Source organism: Microcaecilia unicolor, chromosome 4 (assembly GCF_901765095.1).
Source record: "Microcaecilia unicolor chromosome 4, aMicUni1.1, whole genome shotgun sequence".
Taxonomy (NCBI): domain Eukaryota; kingdom Metazoa; phylum Chordata; class Amphibia; order Gymnophiona; family Siphonopidae; genus Microcaecilia; species Microcaecilia unicolor.
The window spans coordinates 7309963-7336817 of record NC_044034.1 but is presented as its reverse complement, the minus strand read 5'-3'; the positions used below and the strand labels follow the sequence as shown (position 1 = coordinate 7336817).

General features: G+C 43.6%; 2 protein-coding genes across 9 annotated transcripts in view; both read left to right on the top strand.

The window, feature by feature from the left end:
• Window positions 1-5299, top strand: part of LOC115468270 (ecto-ADP-ribosyltransferase 5-like) — a 59531-nt gene extending 54232 nt beyond the window's left edge. Inside the window, exons 4-5 of the mRNA XM_030199852.1 lie at window positions 1379-1426; window positions 4678-5299. Of these exons, the coding sequence (XP_030055712.1) occupies window positions 1379-1426; window positions 4678-4784 (155 nt within the window). The 3' untranslated portion in view covers window positions 4785-5299. The remainder of the gene's footprint in view (window positions 1-1378; window positions 1427-4677) is intronic.
• Window positions 1-26855, top strand: part of LOC115468267 (olfactory receptor 51E1-like) — a 74306-nt gene that overhangs the window by 12765 nt on the left and 34686 nt on the right. For 3 of the 8 annotated variants that reach the window (XM_030199846.1, XM_030199851.1, XM_030199850.1), the window contains exons 1-2: window positions 21668-21767; window positions 26329-26419. In XM_030199846.1, coding sequence (XP_030055706.1) covers window positions 26351-26419 — 69 coding nt within the window. In that variant the 5' untranslated portion in view covers window positions 21668-21767; window positions 26329-26350. Of the gene's footprint in view, window positions 1-21667; window positions 21768-26328; window positions 26420-26855 lie in introns of those variants that run through there. The other 5 variants (XM_030199844.1, XM_030199842.1, XM_030199847.1 and 2 more) reach the window with 4 other exon arrangements.

Below are 26855 nucleotides of genomic sequence, written 5' to 3'. Positions count from 1 at the left end.
GTAGATTACGTCCATAGCTCGTCCCTGATTCAATTCTCCTGTCACCCAATCAAAGAACTCAATGAGATTCGTTTGGCACGATTTCCCTTTGGTAAAACCATGTTGTCTGGGATCTTGCAACTTATTGGCTTCCAGGAAATTCACTATCCTTTCCTTCAGCATCGCTTCCATTACTTTGCCAATATTTGAAGTGAGGCTTACTGGCCTGTAGTTTCCAGCTTCTTCCCTATCACCACTCTTGTGAAGAGGGACCACCTCCGCCGTTCTCCAATCCACAGAGATTTATTTATATATATTTATTTATATATTTGTTACATTTGTACCCCGCATTTTCCCACTCATAGCAGGTTCAATGCGGCTTACATAGTAATAGGGTTACAAGGTGTTGCAGAGAGAGTTGATACTGAACATGTGCATTCTCCCCTCCCCCCATGCCCACCACTTAGGGAGCAATGGTGTTATTGGGGTCTCACCTCAATTTTTCCCAATGGGGCCCATTCAGTCCTATCTATGCCACTGTTCAGCATTGGCTTCATCCACTTTCAGTTTTTCATCAACACTTTCTTTAAGAAATGGTGCAAAATCAACTTAATTCCTGACTATGGCCCTTCTCCAGGATTTTCTTCTGTAAACACCAGAAAGAAGTGTTTATTTAGTGTGTCTGCCTTTTCCTTATTACTCTCCACAGAGTGGTTCATGGCATCTTTCAGTCTTACAATTCCATTTCTAGTATTCCTCCTTTCCCCAACATACCTGAAAAAATTCTCCTACCCAGATAACTGGTGTGACTGGGCCGAACCTGGATATTTAGTGACCTGGATAGTCTCACTGAACATCTGGGCAGCCGGCTGTGGCACTATGCCGGTAGTGGCAGGGTGGTCTGAGAATGGAGTCTGGGTGGAGCTGGGCATTACCTGGTCAATGGCAATATTCAGGTCACTAACTGGGTTAGTCTGGATAAAGTTAGATAGGAAAATAGCTCCTAAGTTTATTCAAGTCATTATCTGAGTCTCAGTTTGAATATCACCTGGCAGTGCCATTGTACCCAGATGTCCAGCACTGATATCTGGCTATAAAAGGCCTGTGGTAACCGCCATTTTAACAAACTCTGACTGACTCTGAACTTTGACCTGATATAAGGCTTCTGAAGTTATTGAGATTGGAGACTGAATGTTGCCACTATCCGGATAACTTCCTGCCTTAACTTCTTATCCAGATTTTCAGTGCCTGCCTCTTTCTGGATAGTGACACTGAATATCTGGGTACTTTTTGTCCATCACAGCCGCCAATTATAAAAATGTCGACTGTGCAGCTGAATATTGCCTGTTCCAGCTTTGCATTTTTCATTGTTATAAATACATATATTTCTGCTTTCTAGGTGCAAATGCCACAGTTGGAACAACCTACAAATACTGCTACAGCTCTGGTGAGAACGGCCTTCATCTTTATAGTTATTCCTTCACGTGATATATCTAATGTCTTTCACAATAAATCCAAAATGTTTAACAATGTAAAATAACAATCAACATAACACACAATATAAAAATAAGGGCAATTAGACAGCCACAAGATTACTGCTGAGGTCCTAGACGCCATTTTGAACTGGTGACCAGTAAAGCCAGAGATGGTTTATGGTTTATGTATTTGATATTCTGCCATATCATGTGAAGTGCTTTAAAACACAAAAAGGTAAAAATTTAAAAGAAAAGAACTCCATTGTTCCAGTGGCGTACCTAGGGTAGTTGACACCCGGGGCCGGTCATTTTTTAACACCCCCCCCCCCCAAATCCAGTACCAGGCATGCCGAGAATACAAAACACTCAGGACCTATAGAGCAATTCTACCATACCATAAGCAGTCATTTCTACGAGTCACACAAGGAAAAGGAAAGCATCTTAAACACTACAGTGAGCACTAGAACATCAATTCACCTATTGTAAAACGAAACCAGACAGAATAGTACAGATCGTAGATCCTGCACAGTCAATGCCAACTGAAAGCCATGTCTTTTTCACAAACACAGATACACCCTAATCCACTATAGGATAAGTAATCATAAACTTTCTATTTAGACAAAAATTAAACTGAACCCCCAATGCCAGACTCTGCATACAATGCAACACCACAGAAACAGAAACTGTCCCCTAGTGCTGTGCAAAATATAAAGACAGCAGATGTAAATTTGAAAAAAACTAACAAGTACCAATCACCACTTTACAAATTAACAAATAGAAATAAAACAAATATAGAAAGTAAAATAATACCATTTTATTGGACTAATACATTTAGCTTTCAGAGGCCAAAACCTCCGTCCTCGGGTCAGTACAGTATAGTGCTGTTACAGTATCCTATCCTGACCTGAGGAAGGGGGTTTTGTTCTCTGAAAGTTAGTCAAAATGTATTAAAATTAGTCCAATAAAAAGATTACCTTATTTACATGTTCTATTATAAACATTTAACACATCTACTATACTTTATCCTAAAGCAAAAAAATTAAAAAAATATATTTTATTTACAGTTTGTTGTCTCTGGTTTCTGCTTTCCTCATCTTCTTTTCACCATCTTCCTTCCATCCAGCATCTGTCTTCACTCTCTCTCTCTCTCTCTCTCTCTCTGCCATCCAATGTCTGCCCTCTCTCTCCCTTCCATCCACTGTCCGCCCTTTCTATCCCTTGCATCCACTGTCTGTCCTTTCTCTCTGCCCCTTCAATCCACCATTTGCCCTCCCTCTCCCATCCATCCAGAGTCTACCCTCCCTCTCGCTCCCCCTTCCATCTAGGATCTGTCCCCTTTCTCTCTCTGCCCCTTTTTTCAGCCCCCAGTTCCAGCCCCCTTCTCCCCTCTGAACACCCCCACCCCAGTCCCCTTCTCCCCTCCCCTTCTCCTGTCTGAGACCCCCACCACAGTCCCCTTCTCCCCTCCCCTGTCTGAGACCCCCACCCCAGTCCCCTTCTCCCCTCCCCTTCTCCTGTCTGAGACCCCCACCCCAGTCCCCTTCTCCCCTCCCCTGTCTGAGACCCCAACCCCAGTCCCCTTCTCCCCTCCCCTTCTCCCCTGTCTGAGATCCCCACCCCAGTCCCCTTCTCCCCTCCCCTTTTCCCCTCTGAACACCCCCACCCCAGTCCCCTTCTCCCCTCTGAGATCCCCACCCCAGTCCCCTCCTCCCCTCCCCTTCTCCTGTCTGAGACCCCCACCAGTCCCCTTCTCCCCTCCCCTTCCCCCATCTGAGACCCCCACCCCAGTCCCCTTCTCCCCTCTGAACATCCCCACCCCAGTCCCCTTCTCCCCTCTGAACACCCCCCACCCGAGTCCCTTTCGCCCCTCTCCTTCCCCACCTCAGTCCCGTTAAAACCGGCGAAGCAGCGTCGCAGGCAGCGCCTCGTGCCCTGCTTGTAAAAAAAAAAAATCAAATCTCCTTCCTTCTCCTCGTCTTGACGTCGACTCGGGCCTTCCAATCAAATTGATTGGAAGGCCCGAGTCGACATCAAGACGTCAAGATGAGGAGAACGAGGAAGGAGATTTGATTTTTTTTTTTTAAAAGCAGGGCACGAGGGGCGCTGCCTGCGACGCTGCTTCGCCGGTTTTTTTAATGTGCGGCACCGCGGGAACGGCCACGGGAGGCGGCGGGAGCGGAGCACCCCCCACCCACTGGCACCCGGGGCGGACCGCCCCCCCCCCTATGTCATTCAATCCTTCAACTATCGATCAAAATCAATCTTAGCCTAACAGATGTGACGAGACCTTCATTTTCCCTTACTAGTGCCTGTGTTTCCCCACGGGGAAGAATATTGCATCCCCACAGGGTCCAGCGAATGGTCAGTGTGTCCACGTGAAATTTGAGATAGTCGTGTGGACGAACCAGGGTTTTTTTTAAGGGGGTACTTGGGGGTACTGAGTACTGGCACCTTTTCCATTGTCTGCTAAAATGTACCCATGGTCTCCAACAGGGCTGGTCTTAGGCAGGGGCAATAGGAGCGGTCACACAGGGCCCCGTGCCTCCAGGCACGTCGCTCCTTCTCCATTCCCTGCCATTGCTGCAATCTGACCCCTTGCCTCCCCTCTCCCAAGCCACAGGGTGCCCTCCCAGCACCTACTTGAATCCACCCTGGTGGTCTAGTAGAGTCTTCGGGGCAGGAAAGTGGCAAAAAAAATGTCCATCTGCCACTTCGTGGATGTTTTCCTCTTTTGAAAATGAGCCTCATAGTGTCAGAAAAAGTCCTAAAATTAACCGGATGAATTATTTCATATACTTTAGTTTCACTTTGTGCTTGAGATCAATTCTAGTTCATTTTACTCTTCCCTCAGAAAGTTCAGTCCTGTTCAATGATTTCTCATTCTGCCGTTATTGATAAACTCTTCTCTGGCACAATGATCCTGGAATCTATATTAGACAGAGCAAAGCTTTTAATCAAATTCTCAGTGAAATCCTGCAGCAGGTGCCAGAGATCTGCATTAGACACAGTGAAGGACATTGTCTCTCCTGCACGAACTACTAGTGATTTGCATTAGACACAGTGAAGGACATTGTCTCCTGTGCTGTGAGATCCACAGGGCAATTGCACAAATTTGTCTTAAGGATCCTGCGGATAAAGTGAACTATAGCAATTGTGATCAGAATGGTACAGTAACAGTAGAGATTTATTATTTATCATTGCTGATATATTTTCTCATTAACAGCTCCAAGAGGTGGTCGTCTCCTTTTCAGCATGATAACCCCTCCGCTCATCACTGGAGTTTTCATCATAATCACTGCTGTCACTCCCGGACTGGTCTCTGGCTTCTAAGCACGCTCGCTGCTTCTCTCTGCAACACTGGCTGGACCGTAAGCCCTTCGGAGTAGAGACCTGTCATGCTTTTTCTTTTTTATTGTTTTTATCCCTTGTGCTGTGACTAACTAGGGGTTGCACTGGGCCAGGAGGAAAGGATGGTTACAGTTAATTAAGATTTCATTGAGATTTCTTTCAACTAAACGGTGCTTCTGTGAGATTTTTCTAACTGTGAAGTGCAAAAATTACTGAGCCGTATCACAGCACTGGTACAATGTTTTGGGACAGTTCTGTGATTTAAGGGTCAGAATACTTTTTGATAGGAGATGTTGTCATTAATTTTATTTTTTAATAGTATGACTGGAAACTATTTACAGAAATGTGTAGAAAGTTACCAGGTTCAGGTAAGGTTTGACGTTAATCAGTCTATGTTAATGAAATACATTGAGCTGCTGCTATTAAATCTTTTTCACCTGCTTAATACCATGTTGTATTGATCATTCTTATAATAAATCAAACTCCCTAATCCCTCATTTGTCTCGTTTATCTGTCTTGGATTGTTGAGCAGGGATTGTGTCTTACGTGTTTGTGTAGAGAGAGTGTTGTGTAGGGTCAGTAGCTCTATAGAATGATGAGTAGCAGTAAGATCACGTCTCTGTGTCCCTGTTGGCTACTTAATCTGAAATGTGGCTGTAAATATGGCACAGAGTGGAAAAGAATGGGTAATGTGTAGGGATGTCTGGGTCAGATGGTGTCGACAGTCAGGGGCCCTTTTACTAAGATGCGTAGGTGTCTATGTGCGCCCAATGTGTGCCAATTTGGAGTTACCGCCCAGCTACTGTGAGGACCGGGCAGTAATTTTATTTTTTATGTGCGTCCGTTACTTGCGCCAGAAAATCATTTTTATTTTCCTGCGCGTGACGGAAAGTGGCGGTAATCATCATTCTAAGTGTGTAGACGATTACCGCACGGTTACCGCATGAGACCTTACCGCTATGTCAATGGCTGGCAGTATTGTCTCAGACCCAAAATGGACGCATGCCAATTTTCATTTTGCCGCACGTCCATTTTGGGCAACAAGTTTTTAAAAAGGTCTTTTTTACAGGCACTGTCCATTTATTTCACACCTTAGTAAAAGGAACCCCAAACTACTTAAAACTGACATATTTCAAAGATTTGCAACTCATGTTTCACTCAGTCTTTTTGGCTGCTTTGTAATCTTATTGTAGACTGCTTTGGGTCCAATTTATTGGGAAAATTCGGTATAGAAATGTAGGAATTCAAATTAGAATTAGTTGCCGACCTGGGTGCTTGGAAGTACCTGACATGCTCTTCTGGGAATCCCATTCTAGTTCCTCACTCCCAGTTCCCAGGAATAAGATGTGACTTTAATGGACATAAGACCCATCTCAAAGTAACAAAGATATCAAGGATGGAGCGTCTGAAACAGTGAGACTGCTTAAAAAGATGACTTTTTCACCTTCGAGGTATACAGGGTGTAAATATAGAAAGGATTTAAGTGATGGATTGTTTTGCAAATGAAAGATTTAACAGAAACTGATAATTAGCTTTCTTTGGTGCCTCTGAATTTGCCTTACTACCCCCTTTGCTCTTTCTATATCTTTTCAAAGGTATTTGCTCAAGTAACTTCTACAACTGAAAAGTGCCTTCTGTTTAATAACTAAAAATATACACATGGGAACTTTTGTACCTGTGGCCCAAATCTTCAACAGGAAAATGTTTATTACAGTCACCAGCGGAGGAAGACACAGGAACACTGACACATGAGGTGCCAAACTGGGTCGGACCAAAGCTCCATCAAGCCCAGCCTCCTGCTTCCAACAGGAGCCAGTGAGGGTGTAAAGGGGGGTACGCTTCCTCCTCTGGGGTGGAGCCAGCAAGCCTGCGGGGCTCCCAGGGTTCCAGGAAAGACTGCTGCTAATACTGGACCTCAGGGCCAAAGTATTTTATTATCAGGGCAATTTCATACCAAAAATCATAACATATTCTTCAAAACAAAAGATACAGCCCTCTTAATATACAAAAGGAAAAAAGGTACAGTCCAGGTCCCAAAATCCCTCAGCAAACGCTCAGGTCTTCTATTAGGGCATTAGCTTTCCCTTCCCCCTCCTTCAGAAGGGTTTAGTAAGAGTTCAGCACACTTCCAATATAGCACAACAGTTCAGAACAAATCTTAATGGACAGTCTTTGCACATCAAACCAATACCACAAATCACCTGCCTTTTCACAGCACAGAGGGAACCCTGTAAGGAGCAGGGTTGGCAGTTTCTCCCACCTCTCAGCACCACGCCCGGTGTGGCCTCCTCCACTGCCTTCAAGTGCTGGGCAGGGCAACCTTTGAATTCTTCCACTCCATGGTAGCTGGCTCCTCTCCCTTAGGCAGCTCTAGTGACAGGCTACTTCCTTCCTCCACATACTCCATGGAATCTCTCTCTCCATTCATCTCCCCTCTCTCCTGGTGACTAAGAGCCTCCAGGAAATCTGCTCTCCCATCTACTGATGGTGAAGCCAGGGGAACTGAGCTTCATCCTTCCCTCGCCCTCTAGTGGGGAAAGAAGTAACAGGCTCACCCTGCCTCGAGCCATTGCTCCCTCTGCTGGGGCTGGGAATCCATTCCATTTTTTTAGGACTACTCTCTTCTCTCATTCTTGCAAGGACTTCTGGGACCCATAGTTCTGGGCTCAAGTGCTTCACTGGGGAATCTCTGGGGCTTGCCTTGTCACAAGGGTCACAAGAATCTGAAAGGATCCCAATCAACTGTTCCTTGTTAGTTACTCCCTGGGATTATGCAGCTGCTATATAGTGAAACTTCAGGTATTCAAAGTACAACTTCAGATTTCCTCTGGTCACATTCAGCATATCTGAGTTGGTGGAGGTCCCTAACCCTCACCAGTAGAACCCTTCAGCACCGCCTGCCCTGCTTCCCCCCCCCCCCCCCCGCATTGCGCAAGCTCAGTTTTAATGAAATTGAGCATACACAAAGCTTTTGCGCATACATGTGGGGGGGGGGGGGAGTGGGGAAGCAGGGCAGGCAGCATGGTGATGGAGGAAGGCTTCTGCTGGCAGGACTTGGAGACTCCCGCCAGCCAAACCAGCAAACCTTGGGGGGGCCTGAATCCAATTTGGGGAGTCCAGAGGGCCCCCCCCCCCATGGCTATGCAACTGCCTTAAATCAATTCAAAGGCTAGGAATTTAAAGGCTATCAGCCAGTAATTAGCTCTTAGAAATAGTCTACTTAGCAGGGCCGTGCTGATGCAGTAAGCGAGGTAAGCGCCGCAGGGGGGCGCCACTGCCCTGCGTCTGCTCACTTGCAAAATCTTTCACCTGCATTTGTGATTCTCCTATTTCCGCTGCCCTCCCCTTTTCATGCAAAGGAACAGTATTAATTGAGGCAGGCACGCTCTTCAAGTTACCTGAGAATACAACCAGATTGCTATTTATGCTTCAGTTTGGGGCTAGCTCCTCAGTCAGGGTGAGTTTCAGAGCTTGAAACAGCATTCAAATTAAAGAGAACCTGAAATTTTAAAGGTGCTAAAAATAAGTTTTAAAAGTATTTGCCTTAAATCTAATTGCAGAATTCAGGTGCTAGGAGTCTGTACTTGGTTGTCATATGCTCAGATTTGTTTAAATCATATGCAAATTAGTCCGGTGTTTTTCACTAAACATTCCCATGAGTGTCTGTATGTTAATCTGCATTCAAATAGCGCTCTCTGATTGGATGATCAGCTTCTGTTAAGAAATCTGCCCAGGAAGTGAACAGAGTGAGAGCTGTCCTTTGCCAAGAGAGACATCCAGCAGTGACTTCCTGTGTTTGTTGACTGAAGTTATAAAAGAGTGCCTGATTGTGGTAAATGAGAAAATATAAGTGAAAAGAGATTGGTGGCGATTGAAGTTTCTCTAGTGAGAAAAGGATCTGAATATTTCAGGATTACTTGAAGTTTATGAAGAATAGAAAAGGGTGAATTTCAGTTTAAGAGTGTTTAAATCCTATAAGCTATATAAAGGCTAGGTAGATTTAAGTGACTGTAAGCAAGGAAACCTTAATATTTGATCTGAAATAAATATTTGATCTGAGATAGTTGAGTAGAGACTAATAGACGATTCACCACTGGAGACGTGAGTCCAACAGTCTTTATTATATCAGAGATAACGACCCGACACAGGCCGTGTTTCGACGCTAAAAAGCGTCTGCATCAGGGGTCAATAAATACACTACAAATCAAAACATATAACATATAAATAATGCCAATAAAAACATATATGCACATCCATATAGAGATATGAAAATTCAATAGACACTAATTTTCTGATCAGAGGTCAATATGCTCAAATATGCTTAATAACCATTAAAACAGCATACATATATTCAAAAGATTTAAAAAGTTTTTGGCTTCTGCTAATATAAATCAAAAAATATATAATATAAAAATATGAAAATATAAATATTATGTGTATTCCAGGTATATATATAATTTTGGACTTATATGCCAGCTAAAATATGATGTATAAATGGTTGTTAGAAAAAATGAAATAGGGTAATTAATATTAAATGCATGTGCATTTTTATATATTAGTATCATGCAATGACAATATACTAAAAACAAAACCTCATGCTTACCCAAGTAATGAATGCAAAACGAAGATGTATATGTGTTGTCAACTCACTGATCACGTAGTACTGCAAGCCAGGAATGAGAACATGATGGGTTTAAAAACAAACATCTGGTAACAAAGTATCCATTTGATACTTAAAAAGTAGATAGAACCGGCAGAGAAAGTAAAAGGGAACCAAACGTTGGCTGAAAATGTATCAACATAATGCTGGGCAGGGAGGGAAAGAGAAACTACATAAAAAAGGGGCATCTAAAAGTAAATACAGAGCCAAATAAATTCAACAGTGCAAACAAAGGTTGGGATAAAAAATGCTGCCAAAACAAGCAAGTCAGAAAAATATAAATAATGAACTAAACTGAATGAGGATAATAGAGAGACATCACAATCAAGCACTGTGAGGAGAAGAAAAAAGTGCTTACCCAAACAGAATATGCTGGATACAAACTATCAGAGCAAATGGTGATGACGGCAAAGTAGTGAGAATATATAGCATGCTGGGAGGAAAAGGGGGTGATCCCATCCGACACATGCCGGAAGTATCCTATGTGGTGAAAGTCAATGTGAGCAGCTGCTGCGGTCTTAGAAAATGATGTCACAAAATGCGTTTAATGAAACAATACAGAAACAGATGGAAATACAAGGGTAAATTAAACCAGCGTAAAGAAACAAATATGACAAAAAGGAATTAGAAAAAATGAAAAGGGAGGTAAAAAAAACAATCAAGCTCCCGATTGGAACATTCCTATTTTTAAATGGAAACCAAAATAGAAGCAAAAAACTTTCATAACAGTAATGTGAACAAATATACAGAATGGTGTGCATCTTTATACAGGTAAATAAATATATAATAATAAAAAGATTTGGATAAAAAGATTTATATGATCACAATTCTATCTCTACTCCAACATGGTCTTATAAAAAAGTAAAATGTTGTCAAATCATTAACATCTCTTTGATCTTAATTTTCTAATGTTTTGATAAAAAAAGATTAATATAAATGTGTGTTATAATAAGTTAATACAGAACATATACTTAAAAGAACTACTTGTAATTTATTTTCTCCACCTTTTGTTAAGATCGATGCACTACCTATTTTAAAAAGGTCATTAAAACATTAGGTATAGTTTATCCATAGATGAAATATTTTGGATATCATATAAAAAATATATATGTACCTAAAGAATAAATATCTATTTTAGATTGATTGCACACTTAAAAAAAACTTATATAGACAAATATAATCAGAGGAAATGTACCCATTCTAAGGCCACATTTAGTCCATATGGACTGACTGTATTTAATTCAAAAATAGTCCTTTGTTCCTCTCTTAGTAAGTGATTATCAAAATCACCACCGCGCCATGATTTTCTTATGATTTTAAACACAAGAAATTTCAAGTCTGTAACTACATGATTTTTCTCCTTCCAATGTTGGACAAGAGGAGCGCTCATAACTTCTCTATTAATACAGCTTCTTTGTTCTATAATACGTGTTTTGATTGCACGTTTAGTTTTGCCTACATATGGCACGGGCATACGATAATGTAAATGACTCCACTTGTGTTGCAATCTGAAGAATGGTGCAGTTTGTATTCTTTCTCATTGGTCGGATTTTGAAATATGATGGTAGTTATGGCATGTGGACATACACTGCAGCAACCACATTGTTTATGTCCAAGCGTAACTGTGGGTAAACTATCCAAAGGATCTATAGGAAGTGCTGATGGAACTAATTTTTCTTTAATATTCCTATTCCTAGAATACGCCACCACTAGATCTTTGTTTTTGAAACACTCATGCCAGGATATGCCAGTGTTTCCTAATCGTTCGTTGGATATCGCTCGCTAAGTGAGAGTATTTTAAAGTGCAAACGACATCTGGTTTCTTTTTCACATGTTGTTTTTCCAATAAATCACTTCTTGTCTTCAGGCTCGCTTTTGTATATCCACTTTCCATATGTTTATTCGGATACCCTCTTTTCTGGAATCTTTTTTTCATAATACTGGACTGTTCTTCATAATCATCAAATTCCGTGCATATCCTCTTTAGTCTCAAGAACTGACTGTAAGGTAAATTGCGTTTAAGGGATGCATTGTGAAAGCTAGTATACTCTAAAAAGGCATTTTTATCCGTGCTTTTCCTGTATAGAGTTGTTGCAAAACCATAGTCCTTTTTCTGTATTAATAAATCCAAAAAACTAATTTGATTACTATCCATATTAATCTTGAATTTCAAATGAGAGTCTCTATTATTAAGCCAATCCAAAAAAAAACGGAAGCATGTCTTGTTCACCACGCCAGAGAAGAAAAATGTCATCGATATATCTTTTATAAAAAATGACATTGTCTGAAAAAGGAAAATCCTGTAAGTAAGTATTCTCAAAATTTTCAACATAAAGATTTGCAAGATCAGGGGCCATTGCTGATCCCATCGCGGTGCCGCAAATTTGAAGGTAGAATTTCCCCAAAAAACAAAAATAATTCTTCGTTAATGACCTTTTTAAAATAGGTAGTGCATCGATCTTAACAAAAGGTGAAGAAAATAAATTACAAGTAGGGGACGTCAGTCTATAAATTCCTACTCCATTAGCAACTTAATTAAGAAATTATCAATAAGAAAATACAGACAGCAGTCCAGCAGTGAGATGGGGGCTATCCAGTCTTTTGAACCAAGTGTTCAATGTTTGATTATCTCCCATTTGGTAAGAGGTTATATGTGTGTACTCTGTGCAAAGAGCTCCTAGCACTCAGAGAATGGGTCCAATCTCCAGAGCTGAGGCAGACAGAGAGGTATAGAGAGGAGGCCTACAGAGTAGAGGTCCCACCTACAGTCTGGCAACCTCTGTGCTGCCATAGAGGAGAAAAGTCACCTGAAGGGAGAGCATCACCTTGGAGAAACAGGAAGTGATCCAGTGCAATATCCTCTTGCGCTAAGGATATGTCTCCAGGGGCATCTGCCCAGGAGGGAAAGATTAGGATAGTCATATGACTTGGAGATTCAGTCATTCGGCATGTAGATAGTTGTGTGGCTGGTGATGTAAGGATTGGTTACTTGCCTGGCTGATGCAAAGGTGACGGAACTCATGTGTCACCTAGATAATCCAAAACATAGTTATTTGATGCTAGGTTCCACCCTGGGAGTCAGCACCCAAGAAAAAGATCTAGGTATAATCGAGGACAGTATGCTGAAATCTTCTGCCCAGTATGTGGTGAAAGCTAAAAAAGCAAACTGAATGCTAGCAATTATTAGTAAAGAGATAGAAAATCCTTTTCAGAATAAATGGATCCTCAGAAGCTTAGCAGAGATTGGGTGGCACCACTGGTGGTTAGGAGGTGGGACTAGTTCTGGGCAAGACTTCTACGGTCTGTGCCCTGAAAATGGCAGATACAAATCAAGGTCAGATATACATATAAAGTAGCACATATGAGTTTATCTTGTTGGGCAGACTGGATAGACCATACAGGTCTTTTTATGCCGTCACTTACTATGTTACTATGTAGAAAATAAGACAAAGAATATTATAATACCTATGCATCACTCCATGGTGTGACCACACATTGAGAATTGTGTGCAGTTCTGGTCTCCATATTTTAAAAATGATATAGCAGAATTAGAAAAGGTTCAAAGAAGGGCGACCAAAATGGTTAAGGTGATGGAACTTCTCCCGTAGGAGGAAAGGCTTAAGTGGTTAGGGTTCTTCAGCATGGGAAAGAGATGACTGAGGGGGGATATGATAGAGGTCTGCAAAATCCTGAGTGGTGCAGAATGGGTAAACGTAAATTGATATTTTACTCTTTCAAAAAGTACAAAGACTAGGGGACACTCAAGGAAGTTACATGATACTACTTTTAAAACAAATAGGAGGAAATATTTTTTTTCACTCAATGAATAGTTAAGCTCTGGAACTCATTGCCAGAGGATGTGCATTTGTATCCCACATTTTTGCCCACCTATTTGCAGGCTCAATGTGGCTTACATCGTGCTGGTGTTTACAAATACAGAGTGATGTTGAGATGAGATGAAGTTCATGTGGGTTAGTGCACCTGGGTTTTAAAAAAGTTTAGAACTTAAGAGTAGCCATACTGAGTCAGACCAATGGTCCATCCAGCCCAGTATCCTGTTTTCCAAACAGTGGCCAATACAGGTCACAAGTACCTGGCAGAAACCCAAATCCCGGCAACACTCCATACTACAAATCCCAGGGCAAGCAGTTACTTCCCATATCTGTCTCAGTAGCAGACAACGGACTTTTCCTCCAGGAATTTATCCAAACCTTTTTTAAACCCAGATACGCTAACCACTTTTACCACCTCCTCCGGCAAAGAGTTCCAGAGCTTAACTATTCGTTGAGTGAAAAAATATTTCCTCCTATATGTTTTAAAAGTATTTCCATGTACTTTCCTCGAGTGTCCCCTGGTCTTTGTACTTTTGGAATGAGTGAAAAATCAATTTACTTCTACTTGTCCTACACCACTCAGAATTTTGTAGACCTCAATCATATCGCCCCTCATCCATCTCTTTTCTAAGTTTGGACAAGTTCCTGGAGGAAAAGTCCATAGTCTGTATTGAGATGGACATGGGGGAAGCCACTACTTGCCCTGGGATTGGTAGCATGGAATGTTGCTACTCTTTGGGTTTCTGCCAGGTACATGTAAGCTGAATTGGCCACTGTTGGAAGCAGGATACTAGGCTAGATGGCCCATTTGTCTGACCCAGTATGACTACTCTTATGTTCTTAAATAATAGTAGTATTACCAAGGGAAAAAAAGGGGGGTTCTAGATAGATCCTCACCCACAACTATTCCCGGGTCAGGTAAGGGGAAGGGGATACCAATGCTTTGTAAACACCTCCAATTAATTGATCCGTGGCGCACCCTCCACCCCACAACAAAAGACTATACACATCAGTCTAAAGTGCACTCCTCCTGGTCCAGAATTGACTACATACTAATATCACAATCCTGGTTCTTTAAAGTCCAGAAAGCCACTATTGGCCCGATGGAAATATCGGACCATAGCATGATATGGGTGGAAATTAATATAGGTGGGGGTAGTGGAGGAAGCAATAATTGGAGATTCCCGGCATATTTATACGAAGATAAGCAACTGTTAGAACACATGCAAGAAAAATGGCAATTATATGAAGATACAAACTCGATAACATGTGATTCTCCTACAATATATTGGGAAGCCTCTAAGGCGGTTATGAGGGGAGAAATAATAGCATTTCAGTGTGCTAGGAAAAAACGCCTGGCAGCCGGAATATTACAACTAGAAACAACATATATAAAGGCCAAGAGGAAATACTTGGGTAACCCAACAACAATTAATAGAGACTCAATGTCTGCAGCCTTAGTAGCATTGAACTCCCTGATACATGAGCAAACAAAGAAACAGTTAATAGCGCGACGTCTGAACTTTCAAAGATTTGGGAACAAATCTGGGAAATTATTGACAAGGGTGGCAAAAGCAACTACCACACAGCGATTTATCCCTTTAATTGAAAATGCCAAGGGAGACAAGTTTAATCAATTACAGGACATAGTAAACGCATTTCATGAGCACTTTGCACAGATGTATACTTCCCAAAATAGGGTCCAAGGCCCCCTGACTAAAGATTACTTAGAGGATGCAAAAATGCCACGATTGCCAGAGGAAGCCAGTCAAATACTATCTAAACCCCTACAAACACAAGAAGTATTCAAAGTAATAAAAAATTTACAAATAGGGTCGGCACCAGGATTGGATGGCTTCTCCAATGAGTATTACAAAATGCTAACACCACAATTATGTGGAGCATTAACTGACTATTTAGAAGCAGTGGTCGCCAGGGGAGCCTTTTCACCCAGAGAGAATGAGGCGTTGATCACCCTAATACCTAAACCAGGCAAACCCAAGGATCAAGTAGAATCCTATAGGCCCATCTCCCTCATTAATGTTGATGTAAAGATTCTATCCCGGATTTTAGCAAATAGACTGATGCACCACTTGCCAGTATTAATTGGAGACCACCAGGTGGGGTTTGTTAAGGGCCGTCAAGCAGTTCAGCAGGTACGGAAAGCCCTATTGGCAGTGGCATATGGGCAAGCTACAGGGGACCCTCTCATATTGGTTAGCCTAGATGCAGCCAAAGCGTTCGACAAAGTTAACTGGGACTATATGTTCCAAGTACTTGAATATATGGGCTTATATGGCTGGTTCTTAAAAGCTATAAAAACATTGTACAAAAATACCACAGCACAATTATTAATAAATGGTACCAGATCTAAGCCATTTGGAGTAGAGCGTGGCACTAGACAAGGATGTCCACTATCCCCTTTGCTGTTCCTTATATATTTAGAACCGCTATTGCGTACCATGCTTTTGGACCCAGACATACAGGGAGTTACGCTTCATGGGACACTAATTAAAACCCTGGCTTTTGCTGATGATATGCTTCTCACACTTACCCAACCAAAAACTTCAGTCCAACGTCTACTAGAAGTCATAGACGAATTTGGGTTCTATTCAGGACTGCAATTAAACTTGCAAAAATCACTGGCCCTGTCAGTACAAGAAACAGTGCAAGAGGAGTGGGAGGGTCCCTTTCCCTTTCAGTGGGCCCGGGGCTCACTTAAGTACTTAGGGGTCAAGGTACCGAGGGATCTAACAAAGTTGTACAAGGAAAATATGGACCCCTTAATGAGGCATACAAGGGAGGCTCTACAGGGGTGGCAGGGCTTGCCTTTGTCTTTGAGGGGAAGAATCACCATGTACAACATGTTTATTTTTCCCAAATGGACATATACTTTCCAGATGATTCCCGCTGTACTGGGATATAAAGAGGAGAGGTGGCTAAAAAAAATCCTTACAACATTTCTGTGGCAAGGAAAACGCGCACGCATTGGATTACACAAACTTATGAGACCTTGCCTAAAAGGAGGACTGGGGCTGCTTGATTTAAAACTTATTTCAATTGCTTGTAACCTGAGGCATTTATCAGATTGGTTTCGTTCCAGAGAGTTTTTCTCCTGTACGAAAGTGGAGACCAGGCTGATGGCCCCAATGGGATTTGCTTATTGGCCCCTCCAGAGGAACTCCCAAGCCTAGGCTCATATAGATTTCTATTGAACCCCTTGCGGAAAACATGGAAATGGTTGAGTAAAAAAAACAAATGGAATAGCATGGTGTCCCCATTATTACCCATTAAAGGTAACTCAGCATTCCCGGAGGGAGGAAAATCTGCGTTGTTTAGGAAATGGGAGATGTGTGGTATTAAATATTTATTCCAAGTAGTGTCGGAGACAGGGGTTATTAAAACATTTCAGGCCCTGAGCACAGAATTTGGACTTGAACAAAAAGACTATTTTCAATATTTGCAACTTAAACATTATATACGAACGTTGCCGGCCATGGATCTTACCCAACAAAAATGGGAATCAATGAGTGAGATGCTGGGTCTAGAAGCACAATTAAAAGTGCCACTCAAATACTTTCATCATCACTTAAGAGACTTACAGGAAACACTTGACTACGTGCAGGTGTCACAACAATGGTATCAGGAGCTCCGATGGAAACCGGATCCAGAACAGATAAAACTGAGCCTAAAGGGTGTGTACAATGTGACGGAGAATGTAACCTGGCAGGAAATGCATTACAAATTTCTCATGAGATTGTATATATCACCACACAGGGCCTACAAGGCGACTTTGAGAGCAACAGATGACTGCCCAAAATGTGGAACAGTGGGGGCATCTTTGGGACATATGTTCTGGTACTGCCCAAGGGTAAAGCCCTTCTGGATAAAACTCGGACATCAAGTATCGCAAATGTGGAACATACATTGGCAGCCAACACCGGGACAATTATTTGATGTCTATAAAATTTGTGGCAAGTCACCAGAGAGACTTAAAGAGTTCTTGAAAAGAGTAATCTTGATGGGCAAACGTACCATATTACAACTATGGTTACAACCAGACCCACCCGAAACACCGCAATGGCGCGGTGCTATGATGCAATGCTGTATGTTGGAAAAAAAAAAGTGGGAGACTTAGCTTCAAAGAAGGGAGACCAGTTTTGTAAAACCTGGCTCCCGTTTTGGGATACCCTGACACCCGTTGTGAGAAGCAGGATATTGAATTGTTAATAGAACTAGTAGCGGAATAGTTGAGGGTGGGAATGGAGAGAGGGGGGGGGGGAGGAGGGAGAAAATATATAAACTTGATGACATTCTTATATGTATTGTTTGCATTATTTGATATGATATGTTCAGTGTTATCAATAAAATGATATGGAAAAAAAAAAAAAAAAGGTGGGAAAACAGCCATTTATACTTTCTCTAATCTCCACCCTACCTTAAACGAAACAGAGATAGTGCCTTCCAATCTATGATTATCACACAAAATCTATGATTATCAGACAAACATTACAGCAGAAGTAAGCTAATTTAGGGTTGCCAACTTTTCCACAGATCATAACTGGGCACCTGAAGATCTGGAGGAGGGGAGGGGGGCTCTTATCCTGAGGACTGATGGTGGAGGGAGGATCATACAATGTAGGGTTACTGTAGGCCCCCCCACCCCCAACATCCCGCTGTGATCCTCATGTTCCCTAGTACTTATTGCAAATGGGATTCATGAATTGAATTCTCAAGGACAAACTGAAAAAAAAAAACCCCCAAAATTGTGAAAGTCCAAAATTTAGCATCAGGTTTTCATGTGATCGAAGGAAAAAGAGAAACAAAATAAGGTCATTGATTTTGCTGTGAAACACATTCTCAGAGTCACAATGCTTATGATGAAAATGAAGTAATATTGCTTCATATTAAAATTACGTAATAAGCGCAAAATAAAATAATTGCTGCAGCGCCTTCACACGGAGGTGAGAGGCGCTGTGAGGGCCTGGCCCAGTGGCAGACGGAGGAGGAGAGCGGCGGCGACGACCTCAGGGGGGGACGGTGGGGGTGGGGCCACAGGGGTGCGGAGGATGGCGGGGAAGCCGGTGCTGCGGGAAGCTGTCATTTCGATGCAGAGGGAGGGGGGAGCGGCAGCGGCCAATTGGCTGACTGTTTAACGATGGAATAGAGAATGCAAGTGAGCTACAACGAGCAGCTCATTTGCATTCCCTTTCCTTAATGCATGCCCGTTCCTTACAGAGTCGCTAAGGGAATCGGTAAGGGAAGGGCTCTAATCATAGGCGGTCGGTGGCCCATCTGTTTGGGGAGGCTAAAGGGGGCGGGGTTAGGGGTGGGGCCAGGGGTGGAGCTTAAATCCATAATTATCTGATAACACACAGAAAAAAAAATTAATAAAAATAAAAGTCACAATTAATACCTTTTATTAAATTTAGATATTAGATATGTATATGTCAAAGAATAAAGTGGTTGCTCAAAGCATATTCTAAGCACAATCGCTCAACTGCAAAACACTATGCACAACTTTGTGCAAAAACACACTCAGAACCTTACTCTACCATAAATATTACACTGGGCAGAACCTAATACACCAATATACCACCATACGGAAAATGCAGACTGTCAACAATATGAAACAAGGGATCATAATATCACAATTCTCATGTAGAGCCATAAAACACCCTAATTCATGTTTAATGTGGGATAAAATGCCATAAATAAGTAAATAAATATAAACTTTTAATGTTGAGCACCTGTTTCGCAAAGTGGACATGTTCCAAACACTATCATGAAAATAAAATAATCTTTTCTACCTTTGTTGTCTGGTTGTCCGATTCTGCTGCTATCTGTTCTCAGTGCAGGTCAGGAAGTCATCCTCCTTAAATATCTCCCTGGCAACCCAGCCAACCCCCCCCCCCCCCTGCTCTCCCAGCAGTAAGGTAAACAAACCATAAACCAATTTCTACAATTGGTTACACAAGGCTAGAGGGCTTTCACTGCAGCTCCTGCTGTGAGGATGGAGGTAAATCAACAATTTAAACCTCTCAGAGCACAGCAGGGGAGGCTTAGCCTGTCCAAGCCTCTTATACCGGGCGCCTATGGCTCTAATGACTGTTTAGTGCATCTAGCCTAAAGAGAGAGACAGAGAGACACCCCCCCCCCCACCCCACACACACACACACACACACTGAGTGCCCAGACTCCAAAGGTACTTTTTTAGAGTGTCTGCCTCAGGAGGATCCAGCACAGAAGCCTGCTGGTTCGAGTGTCCACACCTAAGCCAGCCTGCCCTGGGGAAGGAGCTGCCCAGCCTATGCCTCGAGCCCTGTGAGTGCCTGCAGTTAAGGGTCTGCCTCTAGGAGGTTTAGTTTAGTAGTTCATCAGTTTGAGTAGAGGGTGTATAACAAAATGAAAGAAAAGGGGTCATGTTTTGGGAGGGCTAGATAGGAATTTCCCCTGCTCATCTTTTTATTTGAATTTAGTTAGCCCACAAGGTCCCTTGATTGAGGTTAGCACACACAACGAGCACTAGTATAAAAGGCCCGTTTCGGTAGGCAATGAAATGGGCGCTAGCAAGGTAATCCCCCCCCTGCAGCGTCCTTCCTGTCTCCCCTCCCCCCCTGCAGCCACTCATCTGGTCTCAGGACCCCCTCCCCACCAGCCATCCTCTGCCCCTGCAGCCACGCATGTGCAGCGGCCCTCCTCTCCCCCTGCCCCCCCTGCAGCCACCCATGTCCAGCAACCCTTCTCTCCCCCTGCAGCTACCCATGTCCAGCGACCCTCCTCTCCCCTGCCCCCCTGCAGCCACCCATGTCCAATGACCCTCCTCTCCTTTCCCCTTGCCCCCCCTGTAGCCACCCATTTCCAGCAACCCTCCTCTCCCCCTGCCCCCCCTGCAGCATCCCTTCATTCTCCCCTGCCCCCCCTACAGCCTTCCATGTCCAGCGACCCTCCCCTCCCCCTGCCCCCCTCCAGCCACCCATGTCCAGCGACCCTCCCCTCCCCCCTCGGCGCATCACCCAAACCCCTACCCCCCTTGCGCATCATCCAAGCCCCTACCCCCCCTCGCCACATCAACCCCCTCGCCACCCGCAGCCGCCAATACTAACGCTGTCTGGCCGCTGCTGCATCTCCTGTGGAGCAGCAGCTGCCGGTACAAAAAGAAAAAAAGCCAAAAAAAGATTTTAAACCTGAAACATGGCTCCGTAGACAGCCATCTGGCATTGGCTGTTATCTCTGCAGCCGCTCCTCCTCTCCCCTCTGACGTCGCTGCGCTCCTCCGGGGTCTTCCTGCAGGGGCAGTGACGTGGAGGGGAGAGGAGGAGCGGCTGCAGTGACGACAGCCAATGCCAGATGGCTGTCTACAGAGCCGCGTTTCAGGTTAAAAATCTTTTTTTGGCTTTTTTCTTTTTGTACCGGCCGCTGCTGCTCCACAAGAGAAGCAGCAGCAGCCGGACAGCGTTAGTATTGGCGGCTGTGGGTGGTGAGGGAGTTGATGTGCCCGAGAGGGGGGGGGGGTAGGGGCTTGGGTGATGCGCCAGGGGGTAGGGGCTTGGGTGCTGCGCCGGGGCGGAGGGGCTTGGGTGTTGCGCCAAGGGGGGGCACTGAGAGCTGATTGGTAGGCAGGGGGAGGAGTAGGGAAACACGCTCCACGTGTTTCCCTACTCCTCCCCTTGCCTTGGAATCAGCTGTCAGTGACATCACTGACGTCAGTGCATTCTAAACTGCCTAGCAGACCACCTCCGAGGGAGCCACGGTACCAGGCACATTAGAACGTTGGAGGTGAGAATTATTATATAGGAGATATATATATATATACTACTACTACTACTACTAATATCAGATCTGAGTACCATAATTGGGGTTGTGGACACGTTTGGGATGTTTTGTGCTATTGCAGAAGTGGGGTCAGGGTCTTGGTAGCTGTAATTGTAATTTTGTACATCTTATTGCCTTTGTAACTTATCGCAAAGTATTTAACACCTTGCACTAGTTTTATTTAATACTATCAAACTTTAACAATTGGTACCAACATTAAGGAACATATCCAAGTGTTTCTATTTACTTTACCATTTAATAAAATATTTAATATTTTTTTCTTGTCAAATCGCTTGGTTGCGTGGAGTTTATTTGGGAACCCGATTTGAAACTGTGACATTCCTATATATGTATTTCTTTACTTATTGTAATTACCCGCTCCACCACTAGGGGGTTTACAGTATCATTAATAAAGACCCTTTGGCAACAGTTATCACTCTGTCAGGCAGCTGTTTCTTGTGATATCTGACCTGTGGTGCTGTTTGTTCTTAACTGGCTTTGAAAGAGAACTGGTGGGTGTTCCCTCCTCCCTGATTTTCCATTTTGTTTACCTCTCACACTGCTATGCCTCTTTTGAAAGCACAAGCAGGCTGGAGCTGAAACTAGAAGGCCCAGTGAAAATCGGACAGATTAATTCTCTCTTGTTCAATAGCGGAGGTAGGAAACACATGTTCTTTATTTATAATCTCTGCCTTTCCTTCATGACATTTCTTCTGCAAAGGACAAAAGCAAAGTGTCGCAGCAGAGGCTGATCAGAATGAGCTCCAGAAATCACCAGACAGGTTATTAAAAGCAGTCCTGACTGCAGGGAACCCATTCAGGGTCTGCAGAAGCATTCAGCTTGGTTTGAGCATGCTGGGGAGGTTGTGTCCCATTTATCTAGTGCCCACATATTTAATTATACATTTGCAAGGATAACGTAAAACAAAAGTGGCACCCAGAGATAAGACCTCCTGCCTCAAGGCCAAAAAGGCTTTACGTCTCTCCTGAGTCACTCTTGCTAAATCAGGAAATAGCCATACTCTCTGCCTTCCAAGTTGTGAAAATATAAATGCTTCAGCATATTTAAATCTTGTTCAAAGATGTGAAAGTTTACTCGTAAAGTGGCAGAATCTGAGACAGATTCCTGAGAAGAGTCCAAAATAGAGTGTCCATTATCTGGCAGAAATTTATTTGGTAGATAGAGCACTTTATTGACTGGAGGGATTGATTCTGCTGGTAAACTCAAAACCTCAGTCAAATATTTTTAAAAGGTATTCAATGGGTGTACGCCAACGCCAAGTACTTTTGGAAAGTTAAGTAATCGAAGATTCAACTGTCTAAATCGATTCTCAAATTGCTGTAGCTTCCACCATTTTATCCTTAACCAAAGTCTGTACCGCTGCTGAATTATCTGTCAGTGGTTTTTCCAAAGTTTCCAACTTCTCACAATGCCCGGCTTCTAGTGACTCAACGCCACAAGATAGCTTTAGATTAGAAATATCAGAAGAGCAACTTACAATAGTCAATTCTAACTTGGTAAAGAGTCACTTCCCCTGTCTGATGTACTGTTCCGGGTCCAGATCTAAAATCAGCCGATTGCTCCGATGAATCTTTGGAGATCCCTGGTACAGGGGTTAATGGCCCAGCTGGCAGCTGGCTCATCCGATGGAACAGTCCAAACAGTTCCCTCTGTATTTTAGTGCACTTCTACACAGCCTGGGGAGAGGGAAGGAGGGGGGGCTCCGGAAAATACCCAGGCTGGATTCACTACTTCCATCCTGAACCACACTCTCCCGAACAAGACCCAGAAGCGCTATCAACCGGGCTGGCGTCAAGTGATCGCGGGGACTGAGAGAAATCTCACCCCAAAACGGGTTGGAGTTTCCACCAACAGTGCCCGCAGCAAGGGTTTGGCCACTGCTTCTTGCTACAGACACTGGCTGGGCAAGAAATCCTTCGATCCGTGGTTGAGACGCCGAAGGCGTGGGAGGCAATGAACCCAAGACAGGTAGGGCCCTTACTTTCCTCTTCCGTTTATGTGGCATCGTTAAGAAACAAAGGTAAGATGAAAAAGTTATCGTTTAAATGGAGCTCAAATCACACCGGCGTTCAGGACACCCAGCTTGCCGCCATCCTTTCCCCCGCCACTAATAGACCTGACTTTAACATCTGAGGCTGTTATATATTTTTATTCACATTTTTTGGGAGTGGGAGGGGTCAGTGACCACTGCAGGGATATTGGGGGGGGGGGGGCTCATCTATGATTCCCTCCAGTGGTCATCTGGTCATTTAAGGCACCTTTTTGTGCCTTATTCGTTATAAAAACAGGTCTAGCTCAAAACGTTTTAGTTTTTTTTTTTTTTTCCGTTATGGCTGAAAAACGTCTAAGACATAGGAATGTCCAAATCCCACCCTTAACACGCCCCCTTGAGATTTGGATGCACTGCAAACGAACAGCATAGAAAAATGTCTGAAAAATAGGTTTTGAAAATACTGATTTGGACGTTTTTGTGAGGAAAAACGTTCAAATGCTGCTTTATGACACTTTTTAGATGTTTTTCTCTTTCGAAAATGAGCTTCAAAGTAGAGAGCTGCACGGGAACAGGGTTTGTGGGAATCCTGCGGAACCCGCGGGATTCCCGCATGGACAGAAGCAGTTCTGCGGGGTTCCCGTGGGGACGGAAGCAGTTCTGCAGAGTTCCCGCGGGGACGGAAGCAGGTCCTGCGGGGTTCCCGCGGGGACGGAAGCAGTTCTGCGGGGTTCCTGTGGAAGTGTAAGCTGCACTGCATCAGCCTCTCATCTACCGAGTACCTTGAGTACTGTCTCCTCCTCCTCCTCTTCCTCCTTGCTTTAACAGCACAAATGTGGAAAGTCTTCCATTAAGGAGGTGGTAGAGACACAAATGATGATGGAATTCAAAAAGACTTGGGATGAACACAGAGGATCTCTAATTAGAAAATGGAAGTTATAAAAATCCTAACCTTAAATGGCTGCATGTGTGTGGATGTGTCAAGTGATGCTTAGATGGCGACTGTGGCTGTGATTAACTAGGGCCGATACCGGGCAGACTTGTATGGTCTGTGTCTAATATATGGCAGTCTGGTTTAGGATGGGCTAGAAGGGCTTAAACAGCAACTTCAGTGGCTGGAACATAAGGACATTGCTGGACAGATTTTTATGGTCTTTATCCCACAAATGAGAAGACGAATAGACTGGAGTGGGCTTCAATGAGAACTCCAGCAGTTGGAACATAAGTATAGGGCCAGATAGACTTCTATGGATCCATTCCTACTGCATAGGATTCCTTTATGCATATCCCACGCATATTTGAATTCCGTTGTTCTCTGTCCCCACTTTTATGAAGAGGGACCACATCATCTGATCGCCCTCAGTATCCTGCGATGTAGCCTATCCGGCCCCATAACTTTGACGTTTGCCATATTTTCAATCTGCTTATAAGTGCTTTCTTCCATGAACAGTGCAATATCCAGTCTATTCCCAGATATACCTTCGGTAGCTAACCACGGACCTTCTTACTTTTTACTCTTTCAAAGACCTAGAGGACACTCAGTGGTAACAATGGTTAATGTATCTGGGTTTAAAAAATGTTTGGACAAGTTTCTGGAAGAACAGTCCATAGTCTACTATTGAGATAGACAAGGGGAAGCCACTGCTTTCCTTGAGGTTGGTAGAATGGAATGTTGCAAATATTTGGGATTTTGTCAGGTACTTGTGACCTTGACTGGCCACTACTGGAAATAGGATCTTGGCTAGATGGACCATCAGTCTAACCAGTATGGCTAATCTTATGTAATTCATTATAGCAAGCCTTCTGATGGTCCAAAAATATATTTTTTAATTATTTATGTCCAGCTATCACTTTCAATGTTTATGCAGCTTGTAGAGTTAATATCGTGTATGACGCTTTAGTCTCCTTAAAAGAAGATTGATTGAGTGATTTTGATTCATCTAAACAGTAACACACATTGAGGGGCAAAATCAAACGACACCGGCCATCTCTATGGGCGGCCATTTCTGGGGCCGGCTCCGTAAGTGGGCGGAGCCAACCGTATTTTCGAAAAAGATGGCCAGCCATCTTTTTCTTCGCTAATACGGTTGGGCCCTGCCAAATGTCAGAGCTGGTCGGGTTTGAGATGGCCGGCATCGGTTTTCGCAGATAATGGAAACTAATGCTGGCGATCTCAAACCTGGCCAAGTCCAAGGCATTTGGTCATGGGAGGAGCCAGCATTTGTAGTGCACTGGCCCCCCTCACATGTCAGGACACCAACTGGGCACCCTAGGGGGCACTTTTAAAAATTAAAAAACAAAAAATAGCTCCCAGGTGCATAGCTTTCTTACCTTGGGTACTGAGCCCCCCAAATCCCACACAAAACCCACTCCCCACAACTCTACACCATTACTATAGCCCTAAAGGGTGAAGGGGGCACCTACATGTGGGTACAGTGGGTTTTGGGGGGGGTTGGAGGGCTCCCATTTACCACCACAAGTGTAACAGGTGGGGGGGTGGGCCTGGGTCCACCTGCCTGAAGTGCACTGCACCCACTAAAAACTGCTCCAGGGACTTGCATACTGCTGTCATGGAGCTGGGTATGACATTTGAGGCTGGCATAGAGGCTGGCAAAAAAGGTTTTTTTAATGTTTTTTTGGGTGGGAGGGGGTTGGTGACCACTGGGGGAGTAAGGGGAGGTGATCCCCGATTCCGTCCGGTGGTCATTTGATCAGTTGGGGCTCCTTTTTGAAGCTTGGTCGTGAAAAAAAAGGGACCAAGTAAAGCTGGCGAAATGCTCGTCAAGCCTGGCTTTTTTTTCCATTACGGGGCAAAGCCGGCCATCTTGTGAGCATTCCCCCGTCCCGCCTCTGTCCCACCTCCACTACCCTACCGACACACCCCCTTGATATTTCGCGACGGAAAGCAGTTGAATCCAGCCAAAATTGGCTTTCGATTATACCAATTTGGCCGGTTTCAGGAGATCGCCGGCCATCTCCCGATTTGTATCGGAAGATGGCCGGCGATCACTTTCGAAAACGAGCTGGATTACCTACATGTAAGTGTGAGATCCTGGTTTACAGAACTGCCTGTTAATGTTCAAAACACAGAACAGAGGCAAAAGATTAACTTTCTCTCTCCCTTTGATCCACTTGCTGTAGATGGACAGAGATGTGATCTGTTTTTGAACCCCTGTAATGATCCCTCTGTCACTGTTTCTTTTCAGGAGTCTCACAATACCCTTGAGGATGGTGATGGTGTCGATATCAATCATTTCTGCGTCTCTGTATGTTCTAACTCTGCTTGGAATCCCTCAGGTAATTTCACTATTGATTGTAGAATTCTAATAGTCATACTGATCCAGTGGAAAAGTTGAGTCTTTTTAGGTTTTGATACATTTTATGGGATGATAATAATCAGTGGTGTGCTGGAGCAGGGCTCTCACAGGCTCTCGAGAGCCGTTTGTTAAGTTTTTAAGAATTTTGGGAGCCGGTTCTCCATGGCTACTTTAACAAATGGATCCCAAAATGTGGGCTTGGGCCCCTCCTGAATTCTCTTTTACTTTGCTGGCGAGAGAGAGCCCACAGATAACAATTTACCCTGGATGATGTGCATGAATACGTTTTTCTGCGAATTTGCACCAGGTTTCAAAAAGAAATCAACCGCTGAATTTCTTTTGAAACTTGCCCATGGAGTTTTCCACAATGCACATATTTTTATATGAGGAACGATGTATGCAAAGTGGATTATTAA